The sequence below is a fragment of the Gracilinanus agilis genome, chromosome 2 (assembly GCF_016433145.1).
Source record: "Gracilinanus agilis isolate LMUSP501 chromosome 2, AgileGrace, whole genome shotgun sequence".
Lineage (NCBI taxonomy): Eukaryota > Metazoa > Chordata > Mammalia > Didelphimorphia > Didelphidae > Gracilinanus > Gracilinanus agilis.
This window is the reverse complement of record NC_058131.1, coordinates 44817890-44840013: the sequence shown is the minus strand read 5'-3', so window position 1 is coordinate 44840013 and position 22124 is coordinate 44817890. Positions and strand designations below refer to the sequence as shown.

General features: G+C 37.5%; 1 protein-coding gene across 1 annotated transcript in view; it reads left to right on the top strand.

Moving 5' to 3' along the window:
• LOC123233223 (golgin subfamily A member 6-like protein 22) overlaps window positions 1-22124 on the top strand; it is a 73799-nt gene that overhangs the window by 29549 nt on the left and 22126 nt on the right. Inside the window, exons 15-16 of the mRNA XM_044659373.1 lie at window positions 13267-13404; window positions 21049-21186. Coding sequence (XP_044515308.1) covers window positions 13267-13404; window positions 21049-21186 — 276 coding nt within the window. The remainder of the gene's footprint in view (window positions 1-13266; window positions 13405-21048; window positions 21187-22124) is intronic.

Genomic DNA, 22124 nt, shown 5'->3' with positions numbered 1-22124 from the left:
TGGCAAACCCAAAAGCACCAGAAGACAAGTATTCACAGTCATGTCTAATTTAGCCAATCATACTTTTTCACACTCATTGAGGCGCAAAGTTCACTTTTTCTCCTAGTAGTAGTTACTTTTTAATTTATTTTTTTATTGGTTTTTTTTAAACCCTTAACTTCTGTGTATTGGCTCCTTGGTGGAAGAGTGGTAAGGGTGGGCAATGGGGGTCAAGTGACTTGCCCAGGGTCACACAGCTAGGAAGTGTCTGAGGCCAGATTTGAACCTAGGACCTCCCATCTCTAGGCCTGACTCTCAATCCACTGAGCTACCCAGCTGTCCCTAGTAGTTACTTCTAAAAATGTAGATTTTAAGGGGCAGCTAACTGGCTCAGTGGATAAAGATCCAGGTATGGAGTTAACAGTTCCTAGGTTCAAATCTGACCTCAGACACTTCCCTGTTGAGCGACACTGAGCCAAGTCACTTAACTTCAATTGCCTAGCCCTTACAGCTATTCTGCATAGGATCTAAAACTCAGCATTGATTCATATATAGGAGGTAAAGGTTTAAGAAAACTATAGATTTTATAGAAACTTTAAACCACCTGGATCATAGGTACAGCATTCCCCATGTCCTTCCAGAATTTGGCTAAGATTAGCAGTTTTAAAGTTGGCAGCCAGCTAGCTACCTACTCTTCCTCATTCTATGTGAGTGAGGAAGTTAGTAAAAAGGAAGAGAAAACAGTAAGTTTTCCAACAAACATCACTTTAATTTCCTTTACAAGACATTGTAGAAGAGATCAAAGAGATGTATGAGAATAGACCAAGAAAGCATAGGATGAATTTTGGGTTGGTAGTTCAGGGCATTAGTATAATGATTTTAGGGGACATATAATTTCTAATGTGTGGGCTTAGTTCCTCAATAACAAGTTTAAGAAGGACAGATACAGTGAACTCTGGGCCCAATATGAGAATCAGGGTCTCTAGGATAAAAGCAATTCTATGCAGTGCAGAACTTCAAGAAAGTTTAGTGCTGCTGAAAAGATACTAGAGCAGGCAAAAAAGTTGAGCAGGCTCAGGAGCATCAGATTGTTGGGGAAACTTAACAACTCTGAAAAATCACACTGTAATATAATCAGCCATCCTTTATAGCAGAATTATAATTCACCTATAAGTAACAAAGACTAAAATTCTATGACCAATCTCACTCCTAGCCTTCCTGGCTGGTCACAATCCAATCCAACCTTATGTCACACTCATTAACAAAAAGGTTACCTTTTTCTCCAGAAAGGAAAAGTGGTTTACAATAGACATCTTGAAAAGAAGATTTTTGAAGCACTAACACTGTGTCACCTTCTTATCCAAGCTCTTCTTTGAGACTGGCTAACTGTTTCATTGCTTTTTTGTTTTAGAGAAAATAACCAAAGACCAAATGGGTGGAGCTGCAGTGCAAGAGGCTACCTTCCATTGTTCTGATTCAATAAGTGAGGAAGTTATAAAAAAAGAAGTCAAAACATTAAGTTTTCCAACCAAGCTTATTCCAGTGTCCTTTGTAAGACTTTGTAGAAATGTCAAATAGATCAATGAGAACAATCCAAGATGTTATAGGATGAACTGTCCAGTGTTAGGTCAGGGTGATAGGTGTAAGCAATTTAGATAAGCCCTAATATTCGGGGCTTAATTCTTCAATAAGGAGGAGGAGGACAGATTGAATGAATCTGAGGATGAGAAACTGAGTCTCAAGGATAAGATGTAATATTATCCTTTGCAAATGCATTCACCTACGAGAAAGCTCAGTGCTGCTGAGAAGATAATGCAACAGCAACCAGAAAAGGTGGGCAGACTCAAAGTGGTGTAGAAGGGGCGAGTTTTAGACAATCACTTTGTAATCTGGTCACTTATCTTGTTGTAAAGAATCATTTACCCATAAATAATAAATACTAAAATCCTTTGACTAACCGTATTTCTACCCTTCCTGGTCACCATTTAACCATACCTATGATCCTATCAAAGCTAGGGTTCACTTTAAAATCACACCCAATGAGGGCAAAAGTCAATTAATTCTTTCTCCAGGAAGTGAGAGTTTTTGAAAATATGCAATGAAAAGATGAGAGGCTTAAAGTACCTTTAACTTGGCAGCACCTATTCCCAGCTCTTCTTTGAGACCAGCTAATACAGTGGTTGATTCATTGCTTATAGAGCTGGAATGCAAAGAAGTGATTGTGTACTGCAACCTGAATTTTCTGCTACTGTGTGAGTGAAAAGCTGGAAAAAAAGAATGCAAAACACTTAAGTTTTCCCAAAAAAAAACTCACTCCTGTGTACTTGGCAAGAGTTTTTAGAAGAGGTCAAAGAATTAATGAAAATATACCAAAATATCACATTTGGAACTCTGGAAATGTGTCTTGGTTTTAGGTATGAAAATGTTCGGGACAAGTAATTCCTGATTTTTGAGACTTTCCTCATCAATGAAAAAGGAATAAATGGACAGGTTAGGTGAACCATGTAATAAGAGCTAGAGTCACCAGTATAACATGCAATATTATCCATTACAGTGGAACTCAAACTACAAGAAAACTCAGTCCTGCTGAGAAAATTCAACTAGAGGGAAAAAAAGGTAAAAAAAGCCTAAGAAGATCAGAATTATAGGAAAAGTGGACAGATTTGGACAATTATTCTATCATGTGGCTATAAATCCTTTATCACAGGAGTTTCACTTCTCAGGAAGTAACAAAAGCCTGAATCCTATAATCATGCTCACTCCTAGGCTTGCTGGTCAGCATCAGACCATCCTACAAAAGCAAGGTTTCACTTTCTGGGCACGAAGCAAAGGCCACTTCTTTCTCCATAGGGGAGAGTGTTTGAAAATGTTCAGCCACAGAAGTGGAGCTCAATATCACCTGCATAATGGCATCACATTTTACAAACTCAGTGAGTAGGGAAGTTACAAAAATGAAGTCAAAAAACTTGTTTTCCAAACAAACTTATTTCGGTGTTCTTTGCAAGACTTGTAGAAAATGTCAGAGATTAATGGGAAGAGAGCAAGATGTCACAGAATGAACCATTGGACTATTAGTTAGGGTAAAAGGTATTATTAACATTTTTATATGTCAGATAATTCTTGATATGTGGGTCATAGTTCTTCAATGATGAGAAGGGTAAGGAAATATTGACTGAATCTGTGGCTGAAAAGTAGAATCCCAAATATAAGATGTAATATCATCCATTGCAGAGAGATTCACCTACCAAAAAGCTCATTGCTGCTGAGAAGATGATAATGCAACAACAGGCAGAAAAGATTAGCAGACCTGAACACACAAGAGTGGTGAAGAAGGGAGAAAGTTCTAAACAATCATTCTTTAATCTGGCCACCCATCCAGCTTCAAGGACTTATCACTGGCCCATAAATAACTAGACTAAAATCCTATGACCAACCTCACTCCTAGCATTACTGACCATGATCAAATAACTATCTCCTTACCAAAGTAAAGATTACCCTTCAGGTCAAACTCAATGAAGCAACTGTCACTTTTTTTCCCAGGAAGGGAGAGTAATGTCACATCGTGACTTTATCATGGTTTCATCATATCACTAGCCAGGATAAGAAATTAAATGGGAGTTTTATGGATTTTTGCTGAGGCCACAGACAGATGACAAAGAAGTTTAGAAACTCATAAATACATAATAAAATATATATGTATGTAGTATTATATAATATCAGCATATTTTATCTTTTAATATGAGAGCTATATTAAATTAATTGTTTAAAGTTAAATTAATTAAAAAATTAAAAGTTTGTGAAAAGAACATAAAAGTCAGAGATGGCACACAAAGCCTAGAAATGTAGATATATCTTAAATAGTTTAATACCTCATAAATGCACATAAGGTACTGTTAAAGATCCCATTAAAAAAAGAACATAAAATTAAGATTTCTTCTCTGATACAATTAAAAGTGCCAAAATTTTTTACACAGATTTTTCAAATCTCCTAGGCACTTTCCTTCTATAGAATGGATAGGTATTTATATGAATATATAGAGAGAACTAAGTATAAAACATGGAAGTAAAAGTCGTGAAGCCCCAATACTGCATCACTGCCTTTTCCAAGCTCTTCTTTGAGACTGGCTAACTGATTGGTTGCTTGGTTGTTTCAGAGCTGAAAATCAAAGAACAATTTGGTGGCAGTGTAGTACAATAGACCACCTGACATTGACTCTAAGGCATGTATGAGGAAGTTATAAAAAGGGGAGGCAAAACACTAGATTTTTCAACCAAACTCACTCCAGCATTCCTAACAAAAGTTTGTAGAAGAGGTCAATGGAATTGATGAAAACATGCCACCCAAAAATATCATTTGAGGAAGTGTAGAATTCTTGCTCATGGCTTAGGCATCAGCAGTGTAGGGGCAAGTAATTCTTGTTTTCTGGGACTTTTGTCTTCCATGAGGAGGAGGAGAAGGAAAGACTGAGTGAAAAAGACAATGAGAGGCAGAGTCTCCAGCATAACATGCAACATTATCCATTATAATGAGATTCACCTTCAAGAAAACTCAGTGCTGATGAGCGCATGCATCCTTGAGAAGATCAACAAATCTTTATCTTGCTAGCATATCACCAACACTGAGAATACCTTAAACCTCACCTCATGATAGATCACCATCCCACCATTTAAAGGCTTACAGTCCTTCAGAGGAAGCCAATAAATTGTGATGAATATAACTCCTTTGCTGGCTACTGGTTGTTACTTCAGGATCATAAACTTGTTCATTTCATCTAAACTGTCATTAAATAAGGCATCATGATGTTTTGATTACCAATCAGCCCATAAAGCAGCATAACTGATTCTAACTGGCATGGGGGAAGGATTTGCGCAGTGGGGGAGCTATATCCAAAGGGCAGGCCAGGCGCCTGGGAACACCAATATCATGTGAGTATATTGGGAGCAGGTCATTTCTGATTTCTGAGGCCTTCTTCCTCCGTGGAAAGGAGGAGGGCAAGCTGAGTGAACTACAAAATGAATGACAATCTCCAGCATAACATGCAACATTATATATTACAGTGGGACTTGCCTATAAGAACACTCAGTGCTGTTGAGAAGATCCAACAGAAAGCAGAAAAGGTGAGCAGAACCAAGAGAAACAAAAAGCTAGGAAAAGAGGACATGTGTGGATAAATAATTTGTAATGCGCCTACCCATTTTTTATCACTAAGATATCACTCCAAAGAAAGTAATTAAAGCCAAAAATCCTATGACCATGCTCACTCCTTACTGGTCAACATCCAAACATACTAGCCCCTGCTACCTAAACAAGATTTCATTTCCTTGTGACGTCCTCTGGAAAAAAGGTCATATCTTTCTACCTGTTGAGAGGGTCTTTTAAATGGTAAATCCAGAAAAGAGGGACCACAAACAACCTGAACAATGGCACTACCTTTTCCAAACTCATATTTCAGATTGCCTAACTAAGGGGTTGCTTGGTTATTTTAGACCTAAAAAACAAAAACGATGGGAGTTAATAACAGGAAGCAACCTGACTTTGTTCCTACTCAATGAGTAAGGAAATTACATAAAGAAGTCAAACATTAAGTTTTTCAAGCAATCTTATTCCAGTGGCCTTTGCAAGACTTTGTAGAAGATGGCAAAGAGATCAATGAGAACAGACCAACATGTCACATGAAGAACAATCAAACATTCTGTTAGGGTGATGGGTTAAAACTATTAAGGTGGCCTCAGAATTGGACGCAGTTCTTTAATGATGAGTTGGAAGAGTACAAATTGAATGAATCTGAAAATGATAAACAGAATCTCAAGGAAAAAATGCAATATTATCTCTTGTGGAGAGATTCACCTACAAGAAAGCTCAGTGCCACTAAGAAGATGATACAACAACAGGCAGAAAAAGTGAACAGAACCAAAAGCATCAGAGATGGAGTGGCGATAGTTCAAGTTGCCCATTCTGTTCAAAAGTGATATCACTTCCCCATATTTCAAAGCCTAAAATCCTATGAACAAGAAGATCCCTAGGCTTCCTGATGAGCATACAATGCTACCTGCACTCCTGCCAAAAGAAGGTTTCAGTTTTCTTGGCCCATTCTCTGATGCAATGATCACTTCTTTCCCCATGTGGGAGGAGGATTTAAAAAACAAAACCCCCAATAAGGAACCCCAAAACACAAGGACCATTGCTTCACTTTTTACAAATGCTTATTTTAAATTGCCTAAGTAGGTGGTTGTTTCATTATTTTAGATCTGAAAATCAAACCTAAAATTGGTGGAAGTAAATTCTAGGAAACTACCTAGCTTTGTTCCTACTCAATTAGAAAGCAAAAAGGACATTGAAACATTTAAGTTTTCCAACCAAGCTCACTGAATTGTTCCTAGCAAGAGTTTGTAGAAGTCAAAGACAATGATGAGGACAGGATGAGATGTCATATAATGAACTAAATTTGCCTCAGTGTTCTTTGCCTGAGAGGAGATTTTTAGAGGAATTAAAAGGGAGTAAATGAAAATAGAGAATGGCCAAGATATGATAGGAAGAATGGAATTGTTTTAAAAGGTAGCAGAAACTATACTTTTCTCATACATAACACTACTAGTTAACAAGATACTTTAATAGATGCTGTAAGAGTTGCATTGCACTTTCATATTTTCTCTCATTTGATCAATATGGGATTAGGAGAGAGATGAAGTGGATAACCTAAAGAATGAGAATGAGATTCTCTGAGATGCCCTAAGACGATGTACAATACAATTGGAGTCAGCTTCAAACAAGCTTGAGGCTGCTGAGAAAGGGATAGAGTGAAAGGAAAAAGAGATGAGCATAGCAAAGAATTAAATGCTGAGAAATCATTCATCAAGTTGCCAAGTTTCACAGAAGAGATCTCACTCCATTATGGAAAGAAAATGAATTATGGTGTCTCTGGTCTCTGTCGAACACAGATGCACCACTAACAGATTTCTGTTGGCTTCCAATGTCTCCATTCTCTGACAGTTTTTATCTTTTTAGAATTTCACACTCATATTGCCATTTCTTGGTCTTCTCACTTCTCAAGTTCTTAGCCTGAATTCTGGGCTTTTTAGTAACTCCTTCATATCCCCTGAATCCACATTCTGTCCCTTCTCCAGAAAGTAAAGATTACTCTGGATGGAAGAGCAAAAAATTTCATTTTAGGAAGACCAATTTGGATTAGATAGTTAGACATCATCCAGTTTTGAGTTTCTCAACACTAACTTCTAGAGTCAAGGTCCATGAGAGCTTCTACCATAATAGCTTTTCCAATTCCAAAATTTTAACTATTATGGATGGAAAAAAATTACAGCATTGAAAGACAACTGATACTCTGCATGTGTGGGTGACTGAGTGCTGACCTGCTGAAGAAAGAAGGCCAATTATCAGCATGGTTAGGTTTCCTTCCTGCCATACAAAGATACCTAATGACTTAATCAGCAAAACTTTGAGCAAAATGGCTTTGGTGAACCCAAAAGCACCAGAAGACAGATGTGCACAATCATTTTCTCATTTAACTGATCACATTTTTTTACATTCATTGAGGCAAAGTTAAATTGTTCTCTCAGTAGAGAACAATTTTAAAAACATAGATTTCAAGGGGCAGCTAGCTGGCACCGTGGATAGAGAGTCAGGTGTGATGTCAAGACTTCCTGGGTTCAGATCTGGCCTCAGGCACTTCCCAGCTGTTTGACACCGGGCAAGTAATTTAACTCCAATTGCCTAGCCCTTACTGCTATTCTACCTTGAAACCAAAACTCAGCAATGATTCTAATACAGGAGCTAAAGGTTTAAGAAAATGATGGATTTCATAGAATCTCCAAACCACCTGGGCCCTGGGAGAACTATTACCCACATCCGACCTGAATTTGGCTAAACTGGAAGAATGGTAGTTTTAGAGTTGACAGGAAGTAGGTACTACTCTTGCTCCTACTATATGAGTGAGGAAATTAGTAAAAAGGAAGTCAAAGCAGTAAGTTTTCCAACCAATCTCACATTAACTTCCTTTGCAAGAAGTTATAGAAGAGATCAAAGAGATATATGAGAATAGACCAAGAAATTATAGGATGAATTTTGGGACTATAGTTCAAGGAATTATGTGTACTGATTTTAGAGAACATGTAATTTCTGATGTGTGGGTTTAGCTCTTCAATAATGAGTTTGAGAAAGACAGAGTGAAATGGGCCCAGAATTAGAACAAAGGTCCCTAGGATAAGAAGCAATTCTATGCAGTGCAGAGGGATTCACCTTCAAGAAAGTTTAGTGCTGCTGAAAAGATGATACAAGAGCAAGCAGCAATGTTGAGCAGTCTCGAGAGCACCAGAATGTTGGGGGAATGTGACAGCTCTGAAAAATCACTCTGTAATAAAGTCAGCCATCCTTCATTACATTTTTTATTACTCAACCATAAGTAACTAAAGACCAAAGTTCTATTATCAATCTCACTCCTAACCTTCCTGGACTGTCACCATCCAACCCTACCATTTCTCCTACCAAAGTCAAGGATCACTTAATTGTCACATTCACTGACAAAAAAAGGTTACTTTTTTCCCCAGGAAGGAAGAATGATTTAAAATAGACATCTTGAAAAGAAAACCTGTGAAGTACCAATACTGTCATATTCTTTTCCAAGTTCTTCTTTGAAACTGACTGTTTCGTTGCTTGGTTGTTTTAGAGCTGATAACCAAAGACCAAATGGGTGGCAGTGCAGTGCAATCCATTGTCCCTACTGAATGAGTGAGGAAGTTACAAAAAAGAAGCCTAAATATTAAGTTTTCCAACCACACTTATCCCAATGTGTTTTGGAAGATTATTTGTAACTATCAAAGAGATTAATGAGAACAAAACAAGATGTCACAAGATGACATGTTGGACTTTCAGTCACAATGAATAGGTATTTATAAAATAAGCATTTTGGGGACAGAGATTTCCTGATATCTGGGCCATAGTTCTTCATTGACAAGTAGAATAAGTAAACATTGATTGAATATATGGATGAAAAGCAGAGTCTTGAGGATAAGCTATAATATCATCCTTTGCAGAGACATTCACCTAAAAGAAAGCTCAGTGCTGCTGAGAAGAGGATGCAACAGCAGGCAAAAAAGGTGAACAGACCGAAGAATACTAGAGAAGTGCAGAAGGGGGGCATTTTTAAAAAATAAGATGCTGGGAGATGCTTCTGGGTAAAGATCTGGCTTTATTGTGGCAGAGAAATCACATGGCCAGAGAAAGGTTTTACAGGTTTCCTCCCAGTTCAAAACCTGAGACCTTATTGTATATTACCCACATTTTCATAGTTCCCTATTTCTCCCTATCCTCCCTGCTGCAAGAGGTCCCCAGTATTTCCAGTGTAGTGTCTCTGTTTGCTCCTTTCCAGTACCAAAGCTGCTCCCTTCTTGCCTTTTCTGCTCCTTTATGGAGTTGTGGTTGTATTTGGCCTCTGGATAATTTACAGATCCTGTGCGAGCTAGGTTGGACAGAGAACACTTTTGAATGCAGAAATCACACTTATGATTAACATTAATTGATAACACATTATTATGACAACACACTACAGGTTAAGAAGATAAAACAGTTATGACTAATATGATAACACTCTTATGATCATTCTACCATACACACACTACACATGCTTTAAGTTATAACTCAGGTATTATCCTGGGACTGCATTTTTAATATAGTAAGATATGCAGACTTTTGCCCAAGACTAAATTCTACTATAAAATCAAACTGCTATATTTCTAAAAACCATACTCTAAGCATTGATGAAATTTTTAATGATCGATTTTCTGATAAGTCGAAGACAATCTGGTCATGCATCTTTCAAAGAGCTTTCACTTGCTCATAAATAATTAAAGACTAAAATATGGACAATCTCATTCCTAGCCTTGCTAGACATGATCCAACCATACTTATTCTCCTACCAAAGTTAAGATTACTTTTAAAGTCAAACTTAATGAAGCAAAGGTTAGTTTTTCCCCAGGAAGGGAGCATGTCACATTATGACTTTCTCTATCATGTTTTCAATATATCACTAGCTAGCATAAGAAACCAAATTGACATTTTATACATTTTTGTTGAGGGCAACAAACAACACATGAAACCAGTAGATGACAAAAAAGAAGTTTAGAAACTGAGAAACATAATAAAATATATATTGTATCTTATAATATCAATATATTTTATCTTTTAATACAAGTGGTATATTAAATTACTTCCTTAAATTAAAATAATTTAAAAGTTAAAGTTTATGAAAAGAACATGAAAGTCAGCAGATGTCACACAAAGACTAAATGGTATATCTTAAATAGTTTAGTAACTCAATGCACAGGGAAGTATAAGATATTATAAAAGAAAAGAAAAAAATTAAGGCTTCTTCTCTGGTATTAATTGGAGAGGCAAAAATTTTTACACAGATTTCCCCTCTCACAAACATTGCATCTTTACATTCCACGATGTGAAAGATAAATATAAATGTATATATGTATACAAATACATAAAATATGAAATCCATGAAGCCCTAGCACTGTGTCATTTCCCTTTCCAAATCTCCCTTGATATTGGCTTACTGCGTGGTTGCTTGGTTGTTTCAGAACTAAAAACCAAAGAACAAATTGGTAACGATGCAGTATAAGAGACTACACTGACACTACAGTATGAGGGAAGAAGTTAGAAAAAAGGGAGACAAAACACTAAATTTCCCCCAACAAACTCATTCCAAATCCCTTGCAAGAGTTTGTGAAAGAGGTCAAAGAAATTGATGAGAACGTATCTTGCAAAAATGTCATGTGAGGAAGGTTAGGACTCTTGTTGAGGGCTTAGGTTTCAGCAGGTTGTGTCAGGAAATACTTGATTTCTGGGACTTTCATTTTCCATGAGGAGGAGGAAAAGGAAAGGCTGAGTGAAAAACACAACAAGATGCAGAGTCCAACATTACACACAACATCATCCTTTACATTGGGACTCACCTACAAGAAAACTCAGTGCTGCTGTAAAGATACAAGAAGAAAAGGTGAGCAGAGCTAACAGCAACAAAATGGTGAAGAATGAGAGCAAATCTGGAAAATTATTCTGCAATATGGTTACCCATTCTTTATCACAGAAGTATCAACTCCATAGTAGAAGCAAAAGCCAAAAATGCTAAGACCAAGATGACTCCTAGCTTTACTGGTCAGCATTCAACCCTACATACCCTCCTACTAAAACAAGGTTGCACTTTCTGGTCATACTCTCTGTAATAAAGATATACTCCAGGTAGGAGAGAGTGTTTTAAAATGCTTGCCCAAAAAAGGAGTAGGCAAATCCACCTGGACCAGGGCACTCCCTTTTACAAACTCTTATTGCAGATTGCCTAACTGGGTGGTTACTTGGTTACTTTAGAGCTAAAAGCCAAAGGACACTGAGTGGGAATGGATAGCAGTAAGGAACCTAACTTGGTCCCTATTCAGTGAATGAGGAAGTTACAAAAAAGCAGTCAAAACATTGTTTTCCAACCAAGCCTATTCCAATGACCTTTGCAAGAGTTTGTACAAAACAACAAAGGGATTAATGAGAACAGACCAATGTATCACAAGATGAATGGTCACACTTTCAGTCAGGATTATAAATATAAATCATTGAGGTGGCATGTAATTCCTGATATATTACACTTAATTCTTTAATGATGAATTGGAAAAGTACAGATTGAATGAATTTGAAAATGAAAAATAGAATCTCAAAGATTAAATGCAATATTATCCATTGCAGACAGATTCACCTACAAGAAAGCTCAGTGCCACTGAAATGATGATGCAACAACAGTTGCCAACAGAAGTGAGCAGAACCAAGAGCATCAGAGCAGGGTTGGGAATAGTTCTAGACAATTATCCTGTAATCTGGTCATCTGTTCTGTTTCAAAGTAGTATCACTTCCCCATATGTCAGAACCTAAAATCCTACAATCAAGAAGATCTCTAGTCTTCCTGGTAAGCATACAATGCAACCAAGGTTTCACTTTCTCCGGACACTTGCTAAAGCAATGATCACTTCAAAAAACATATATGGAAATGTTTTAAAATATAGAGCCTCCAAAAAAGGAACCCCAAACCACCTGGAACATGGTATCGCCTTTTATAAACTCCTATTTCAGATCGCCTAACAAGGTGGTTGATTATTTTAGAACTGAAAAACAAACAAAAAATTTGTGAGAGTAAATTCTAGGATCTACCTAACTTTGTTCCAACTCAGTCAGAAAGGAAGTTGCAAAAAAGGAAGTAAAAACACTGTTTTCCAACCAAACTCACTCAAATATTCTTAGCAAGATTTTATAGAAGAGGTCAATGGCATTGATGAGAACAGAACAAAATATCATATGCTGAAGTGTCAGATTGTGACTAAGGGCAATAGGTGTGAGCATTTTAGAGGGCAGGAAATTCTTGGAAGTCTTGCTTGGATTATTAATGATGAGTAGGAGGAAGAGAGACTGAGTGAATCAGAGAATGAGAAACAGAGCCTCAAGGATAAGATGCAAGAATATCCAACTCAGTGCTTCTGAGAAGACTCCACAGCAAGCAGAAAATGTGCTTAGACACAAGAGCACTAGAATGGAAGATAAGGAGGACAGCTTTGGGTAATCATTCTGTCATTTAAGCTACATATCCTTTGTCCTAGAGAAAGCTCTCATTAAATATCTAAAGGCTAAAATTCTATGACCAAACTCACTCGTAGGCTTACTGGAAAGCATTCAATCCTGACTACTACCCACCTATCAATTCTAGATTTCACTTTTATATCCATTGACTCACTCAAAGACTCAAAACTTCTTTCTCCAGATAGAGAGGACTTTAATATTGATTGAATGATTTAGTAGAATTTTCCAAACCAACTACCAAAATGGCCTTTCCCACCTAAATTTATTTACGTCTGACTACATTGATTAGGTCCTGGTTATTTTAGAACATGGTTAACAAAGAAGAAATAGTCTAGATTGGAAAGCAGATGGTTACATTCCCTAATTTCCAATGGGCGACAGAGAGGAAATAGAAAACCACAATCATTTGTTTTCCAACTAATTTTGCACCAGTTTCTTTGCCCACAAGAAGATTTTTAAAGGAATTACAAGAGTGAATGAAAATAGAAAATGGCCAAGATGTCATAGGAGGAAAGATGGAATTGTTTTAAAAGGTAGCAGAAACTATACTTTTCTCATACATAACAATACTAGTTAACAGGATACTTTAATAGATGCTGTAAGAGTTGCATTGCATTTTCATATTTTCTCTTATTTGATCAATATGGGATTAGGAGGAAGATGAAGTGGATAACCTAAAGGATGAGAATGAGATTCTCCGAGATGCCCTAAGACTATGTACAATACAATTGGAGTCAGCTACAAACAAGCTTGAGGCTGCTGAGGAGGAGATTGAGCGAAAGGAAAAAGAGGTGAGCATAGCAAAGAATTAAATGCTGAGAAATCGTTCATCAAGTTGCCAAGTTTCACAGAAGAGATCTCACTCCATTATGGAAAGAAAATGAATTATGGTGTCTCTGGTCTCTGTAGAATATAGGTGCACAACTAACAGATTCCTCAGTGATTTCTCTGTTGGCTTCCTGTGACTCTGTTCTCTTACAACTCTTATCTTTTTAGAAATTCATCCTCACATTGGCATTTCTCAGGCTTCTGATTTCTCAAATTCTTAGCATGAATTCTAGAATTTTTAGTGACTCCTTCATGTCCCTTGAATCCATATTCTGTCCCTTCTCCAGAAAATAAAGATTTTTCTGGACAGAAGACCAAATAATTCTAATTTAGGAAGAACTATTTCAATTAGAAAGTTAGGCATCACAGAGTTTTGAGTTTCTCAACATATTAATTTCTAGAGCCAAGGTCCGTGAGCTCCCACAACAATAGGTTTTACAGATGCTATCTCTTGGCCATTGCAATGGATGGAAAGAAAAACTGCATTGAAAAACAACTGATTCTTTGCTTTTGTTTGGGGAGAGGGGGTTGGACCAGCTGAGAAAAGAAAACCAAATATAGTTATAGTTGGATTTCTTTTCTGCTGATAAAAAAAGATGCCTAATTGCTTAATCAACAAAACTTTGGACAAAATGACTTTGGCAAATCCAAAAGCACCAAAAGACAAGTCTGCTCAGTCATTTTCTTCTTTAGCAAATCAGTCTTGTTTGCACTCATTGAGGCAAAGTTTACTTATTCTCCTAGCAGAGAAAACTTCTGAAAACAGATTTCAAGGGGCAGCTAGCTGGCTCAGGTGTGGAGGCTTCAAATCTGGCCTCAGGTACTTCTCAGCTGTGTGACATTGAACAAGTCACTGCCTTGAAACAAAGTGAGGAATTTACCAAAAAATGTAGCCAAAACATTAAGTTTTTCAATCAAGATTACCTCAATGTACTTTGAAAGATTTTGTAGATATCAAAGATATTGAGAACAGACCAAGATGTTACAGGATAAACAGTCGGACATTGGATCAGGGTGATAGGTGTAAACATTTTAGGTGGTAGGTAATTCCTATTGTTTGGGGCTTAGTTCTTCAAGGAGAATAAAGAAGGCAAATTGATTGAATCTGAGAATGAAAAGCTCAGTCAAAGAAAAGACACAATAACAGATGCATTCACCTACAAGAAAACTCAGTACCACTGAGAAGATGATGCAACAGCAGGCAGAAAAGGTGAGCAAATACAAGAGTACCAAAGGGGTGGAGAAAAGGGAGAGTTTTAAACAATTTCTTTGTAATCTAGTAAACTATCTTGTTGCAAAGAGGTATCAGTTGCCCATAAATAACTAAGCACTAAAATCCTGTGACTAAATACATCCCTGTCCTTCTTGGACACTAACAATACCTAAACTACTGCCAAAGCCAGTGTTCATTTTCATGTTACTCTCAAGGCAAAAGTCACTTCTTTTTCTCCAGGAAGAGAGGGTGTTGATAAATATACAATATGAAAATAAGAGCTTCCCAGCATCCTATTTCTTGGTACCATTTCTTCCAAGCCCTTCTTTGAGCTTACCTAACTGGTTGGTTCCTTGGTACTTTTAGGGCTGAAAACCAAAGAAGTGGATGACAATGCAGTACAAGAGGCTACCTACATTTGTCTCTACTGGATGAGTGAGGAAATTAGAAAAAAGGGAATCAACACACTTAGTTTTCCAAACTAAAATCTTATGACTAACCACATTTCTACCCTTCTTGGTTACCATATAACCATTCCTGTGCTCCTGCCAAAGCCAGGGTTCACTTTCATGTCACACACAATGAAGCAAAAGTGACTTCTTTTTCCAGTTAGGGAGGGTTTTTGAAAATATACAATGTTAAAATAAGAGGCTCAAAGCACCTATACCTTGGCACCAGTTTTTCCAAGCTCTTCTTTGGTATTGACTAACTAGTTGGTTGCTTAGATTTTTAGAGTTGAAAACCAAAAAAAGTGGGTGGCAGTGGAATGCAGCCTGCATTTGCCACTACTGGGAGAAAATGGGGAAGTAAAAACACTAAGTTTTCCAAAACAAATGAACCACTATATTCTTATCAAGAGTTTTTAGAAGAAGTCAAAGAAATTGAGGAAAACATACCAAAATTTCACTTGGGTAACTCTGGAAATGTTGCTCAAGCGCTTCAATGTGAGCACCTTGGGGGCAGGTAATTCCTGATTTCTGAGATTTCTTCAACAATAAAGAGGAGGAAAAGGACAGGCTGAGTGAACCACACAATGAGAGCTGGAGTCTCCATCATGACATGCAGTATTATTCATTACAATGGGACCCAACTACAAGAAAACTCATTGCTGCTGAGAAGATCCAACAGAAGGAAAAAAAGATGAGCAGACATAAGAGGACCAGAATGAAAGGGAAGGCGAGCAGATCTGGACAATTATTCTATAATGTGGCTATCTACCCTTTGTCACAGAAGTATTACTCTCCAGGAAGTAACTAAAGCCTAAATCTTAAAACCAAGCTCACTCCTAGACTACCTACACACCTAGAAAAGCAAGGTTTCACTTTCTGGGCACATTCTCAGGAACAAAAGGCACTTCTTTCTCCGTGTAAGAGTGTTTGAAATGTTCAGCCACAAAACTGGAGTACCATACCACTTGGAAAATGACACCACCTTTTACAAACTCTTGTTTAAGGTTGCCTAAATTGGTGGTTGCTTGATTATTTTAGAGCTGAAAACCAACAGACAACTGAGTGGGAATAGATATCAGAAAGCTACCTTACTTCGTTCCTACTCAGTGAGTGAGGATATTACAAAATGGAAGCCAAAACGTTGTTTTTCAAACAAATTTATTCCAATGTCCTTTTCAAGACCTGTAAAAGATGTCAAAAAGATTAAAGAGAACAAAACCAAATGTCACAAGATGACCTGTCAGACTTTTAATCGTGGTGATTGATATATACATCTTATGTGACAAATAATTCCTGACGTCTTTAATGGGACATAGTTCTTTAATGGCAATTAGGGTAAGGAAACATTGAATAATATTGCTGAAAAGTAGAGTCTCAAGAATAAAATCCTCCATTGCAATATCATCCAGTGCAGAAGGATTCACCTCTAAGAAAACTTATGCTGCTGAAAAGATGATGCAACAGCAGGCAGAAAAGTTGAGCAGACTCAAGAACACCGGAGGGATGCAGAAGGGGGAAATTCTAGACAAACACTCTATAATCTAATCACCCATCCTCTTTCCAGGAGCTGTCACTTGCCCATAAATAACTAAAGATTAAAATCACATGACAAACCTCACTCTTAGACTTGTTGGTTCTGATCCAAACAGACCTATCTTCCTATCAACATTAAAATTACTTTTCAGGTTAAACTTAGTGAAGGAAAGGTCACTTCTTTAACCATGGAAGGGAGAGAAAGGGATGACCCATCAAGACTTTCTCTATCATAGTTTCAACATATACACTGGCTGGTGTAAGAAATTAAATGGGAATTTTATAGCTTTTTGCTGAGGCCACAGACAACACACCAAGTCCAGCAGATGACAAAGAAGAAATAAAAAATTCAGAAATGCATAATAAAATATTTATAGTGTTAATATAATATTAACATATTTTCTTTTAATTACAGTTATAAAATATAATTTAAAAGTTTGTGAAAAGAACATGAAAGCCAGCAGACAACATACAAAGCCTAGAAATGTAGATATATCTTAAAAGTTTAGTAACTCATAAACGCACTATAAAGACCCCATAACAGAAAAAAGAAAAAATTAAGGCTCCTTCTCTGATATTGGAGGACCACAAAATTTTATGTAGATTTCCTATCTCATAGGCACTGCACCTCCTATATTTCACAGTGTGAAAGGGATATATATATATATATGCATATATATATATATATGTTTGTGTGTGTGTGTGTGTGTGTGTGTGTAAAACATGAATATAAAAGCCATTGAGTGCCAACACTCTTTCACTGTCTTTTCCAAGCTCTTCTTTGAGACTGCCTAACTGCACGGTTGCTTAGTTGTTTCAGAGCTGACCAAAGAACAAATTGGTGACAGAGCAATGAAGGAGACTACCATTGCCACTACTATGCAAATAAGGAAGTTAGAAAAAAGGGAGGCAAAACACTGAGTTTTCCAATTTCCAATCACTCCAACATTCCTAGCAAGAGTGTCTAGAAGACATCAAAGGAATTGATGAGAGCATGTCAAATATAAATTTCATTTTTAAAGTCTCAGACTCTTGCTCAGAACTTCAGTGTAAGCAGTTGGCGGGGGAGGAAGTAATTCCTGGTTTCTGGAATTTTCTTCTTCCATGAGGAGGAGGAGAAGGAAAGACTGAGTGAAAAACACAATGAGAGACAGAATCACCAGCACAACATACAACATTATCCATTACAGTGGGACTCACCTACTAGAAAACTCATTGCTGCTGAGAAGATTCAACAGAAAGAAAAAAAAGTAAGCAGAGCTAAGAGCAAGGAAAAAAATGGTGAGGAAGGAGGACAGATTTGGACAATTATTCTACAATGTGCTAACTGTTGTTTGTCATAGAAGTATCAGTCCCCTCTATAGTAACAAAAGCCAAAAACGTCATGACCAAGATGACTCCTAGGCTTGCTGGTCAGCATTCAACTGTATCTACCATCCTACTAAGGCAAGGTTGCACTTTCTTAGCACCCTTTCTAAGACAAAGGTCATTTCTTTCTCCATAGGGGGAAAGTTTTAAAATACTCAGCCACAGAAGAGTAGACAAAAACCACCTACACCATGGCACCACCTTTTACAAACCTTTATTTCAGATTACCTAACTTGGAATTATTTGAGAGATGAAAACCAAAGGATGATTAAGTGGGAGTGGATAATAGAGAGCTACCTCACTTTGTTCCTGATGAATGAGTGAGGAAGCTACATAAAGGAAGTCAAAACATTAAGTTTTCCAAATAAGCTTATTCCAATGTCCTTTGAATGACTTATAGAAGATGTCAAAGAAATTAATGAGAACAGTACAAGATGTCACAGGATGAATTTTCAAACTTTTTATTCAGGTTAATAGGTGTAGGCATTTTAGGTGGCAGGTAATTCCTGATATCTGGGGCATAGTTCTTCAATGATGACTAGGATAAGGAAACTGTTGCTGAAAAGTAGAGTCTCAAAGATAAAATGCAATATCATCCACTACAGAGAAATTCCTCTACCAAAAAACTTAGTGCTGCTCAGAACATGATGCAACAGAAGACTGAAAAGGTGAACAGACTCAAGAATACCAGAGAGTTGGGGAAGGGGGATGGTTCTAGACAATCATTCTATGCAGTGATCCCTCGCCTATCGCGGGAGTTACGTTCCAGAAACCCCCGCAATAGGTGAAAATCCTCAAAGTAGCATTATATTTTATTATTCTCTGATGGTAAGCATCTTCCTCTGGTGCTTGGGTTCACTGCCAGAAGCCTTAGAAGGCGCAGAACGTTTGAGTGGCATAGACTTTGAGATAAATTCAAACTCTTATGAAAACATTACAAAAACACACCCCCACAGAGCAACACTACACACAGCTTTCAGACATTGGTGTGAAGTGGACAAGGAGTGATGCTGGATGTGTGGGCACAGGGCGGGAGAGCAAACAGACCGATGCTACAGTCACTGAGCCAATCGGGATACAGAACACAGCGCCGTGGTTGGTCGCCTTTCATTCCATTAGCCAATAGTGTGCATGTACAATCTCATGTTGGCAAACTTGCACAAGTCGTAGTGGCATTTTCATTGTTACAGTACAGTTACAGTATTCATCCACAAAATCCCATGATATAGCAAAAACTCTGTGATACAAAATTAGATTTAAAAAAAAAACACCTTGATACAGTGAAGCCATGTTAAGAGAACCACAATATAGCAAGAGATGACTGTAATCTGGTCACTTGTCCTGTTTCAAAGTGAAAACAGGCCATAAATAAGTATAATCTAAAATCCTATGATCAACTGCACAAGTAGCCTTGCTGAGATCATACAACACTACCCATCTCCCAGGGTGGAGCCAGGATTCACTTATATGTCACACTCACAGAGGCAAAGGTCACTTCTTTCTCTAGGAAGGGGGAGTATTTGAAATATGCGATGTGAAAATAAGAGCCTCAAATCACCAGTACCATGGCACCACCTCTTCTGAACTCTTTGAGATTGGCTAAATGGTTGGTTGCATGGTTGTTTTATAACTGAAATACGAAGAATCAATGGGGTGGAGGAAGGTGTAATGTAAGAGGCTACTTGCCATTGCCATTGTGTGAGAGAGGATGTTAGAAAAAAGGGAATCAACCAAACTAATTCAAGTGTTTTTTGGAAGACTTTGTAGAAGACATCAAAGAAATTGATGAGAACATGCCATCACATCTTTCTCTCTGTTGGGAGGGTGATATAAAAGGCAGAGCCACAAAAAAAGAAGCCACAAACCACCCGGACAATGGAACTACCTTTTCCAAATTCTTTTCAGATTGCTTAACGAGGTGGTTGCTCGATTAATTAAAAGCTGAAAACCAAAGGATACGGGGTGGGAGTGGATAAAAGAAGGCAACCCAACTTTGTTCCTACTCAGTGAATGAGGAAGTTACAGAAAGAAAGTCAAAACATTAAGTTTTCCAACCAAGCTTATTCTAATGGCCTTTGCAAGTTTGTAGAAGATGGCAAAGAGATTAATGAGAACAAATCAATATGTGACAGGATGAACTGTCAGACTTTCAGACAGGGTGATAGGTCTAAGCTGTTTAGGTGGCATGTAATTCCTGATACCTGAGGTTGAATCTTTTGATGATGAATTGGGCGATTACAAACTGAATGAACCTGAGATTGAGAAACAGAACCTCAAGGATAAGTTGCAGAGGGATTCACCTACAAGAAAACTCAGTGATGCTGAGAAGATGATGCAACAGCTTTGGAAAATCATTCTGTCATTTAAGTTACATATCCTTTGTCACAGAGGTATCACTCCCAGTTAATAACTAAAGTTAAAATTCTATGGCCAAGGTCACTCCTGGGCCTTCTGGCAAGCATTCAGTCCTAACTACCCACATATCAATGCAAGATTTCACTTTTATATCTCACTGACACACTCAAAGACTCACAACTTCTTTCTTCAGTTAGAGAGGACTTTAATATTGATTCATTGAAAGATTTAACGAAATTCCCCAAATCAACTACCAAACATGGCCTTTCCTACCTAATTTTATTTACATCAGACCACACTGATTAGTTCCTGATTATGTTAGAACGTGGAAAATGAAGGAGAAATGAGTTAAGATTGGACAACAGATTGGAGAAGCTTCCCTTATTTTCAATGGATATCGAAGAAAGAAAACAGAAAACCAAGACCATTTGTTTTCCAACTAAATTTGCCCCAGTTTTCTTTACCCAAGAGGAGATTTTTAGAGGAATTACAAGGGAACAAATGAAAAATAGAGAAATGACCAAGATATCACAGAAGGAAGGATGGAATTGTGGTAAAGTGTAGCAGAAACAATATGCTTTTCTCATAAATAATACTACTAGTAAAAGTACCAGGTTTCCTTAATAGAAACTCTGTAAGAGTTGTGTTGTATTTTCATATTTTCTATCATTTGATCAATGTGGGAGTAGGGAGAAGATGAAGTGGATAATCTAAAGGCTGAGAATGAGATTCTCCGAGAAGTCCTAAAACAATGTATGAAGCAGTTGGAGTCAGCTACAAACAAGCTTGAGGCTGCTGAGAAGAAGAGAGAGCGAAAGGAAAAAGAGGTGAGCATAGCAAGGAATTAAATGTTGGAAAATCATTCATCAGGTTACCAGGTTTCACAGAGAAAATCTCACTCCTCCACAGTAGAAGGAAAATGAATCATGCTATCTCTGATCTCTATACAGGAGCACTTCTAACTGATTTCTAAATGGTTTCTCCTTTGGTTTCCAATGTTTATATCCTCTTATATCTCCTCATGTTGACATTTCTCAGTGTTCTCACTTCTTGAATTTTTAGTATGAACTCTAGGCTTTTTGGTGACTCCCGCATTTCTCCTTGAATCCATGCTCCTTCCTTTCTCCAGAAAGAAAAGATTTCTCTTGACAGAAGACCAAAAATTTCATTTTAGGAAGAGTCTTTTGGATTAGGAAGTTAGACATCACCCAGTCTTGAGATTCTCAATGCACTAATTTCTACTAAGTCAAATTCCATGAGCTTCCACAACAGTAGGTTTTACAAATTCAAATTCTTGACCTTTGCAACGAATAGAAAGAAATACACCATTGAGAGACAACTGATACTCTAGGTGTGGAGGGAAGTATATGTGTGGAGACCTACTGAAGAAAGCAAGCCAAGAATAGGCATGATAAGGTTTCCTCCCTGCTGGTACAAAGATTGCTAATGGCATATTCATTGAAACTTGATAAAATTACAGTGGCAAACCCAAAAGCACCAGAATTGTGGAGAAAGAAGACAGGCCTACACAGTCATTTTCTAATTTAGCTAGTCAATCTTTTTCACACTCATTGAGGCAAAGGTCACTTGTTTTCTTGGAGGGAGGTATTTTTAAAAATATAGATTTCAAGGGGCAGCTAGTTGGCTCATGGAATAAAGAGTCAAGTGTGGAGTTGCCAAGTCACTTAACTATAGATGCCCAGTCCTTATGGCTTTCTGCCTTAGAACCAAAACTCAGCAGTGATTCTAATACTGGAGGTAAGGG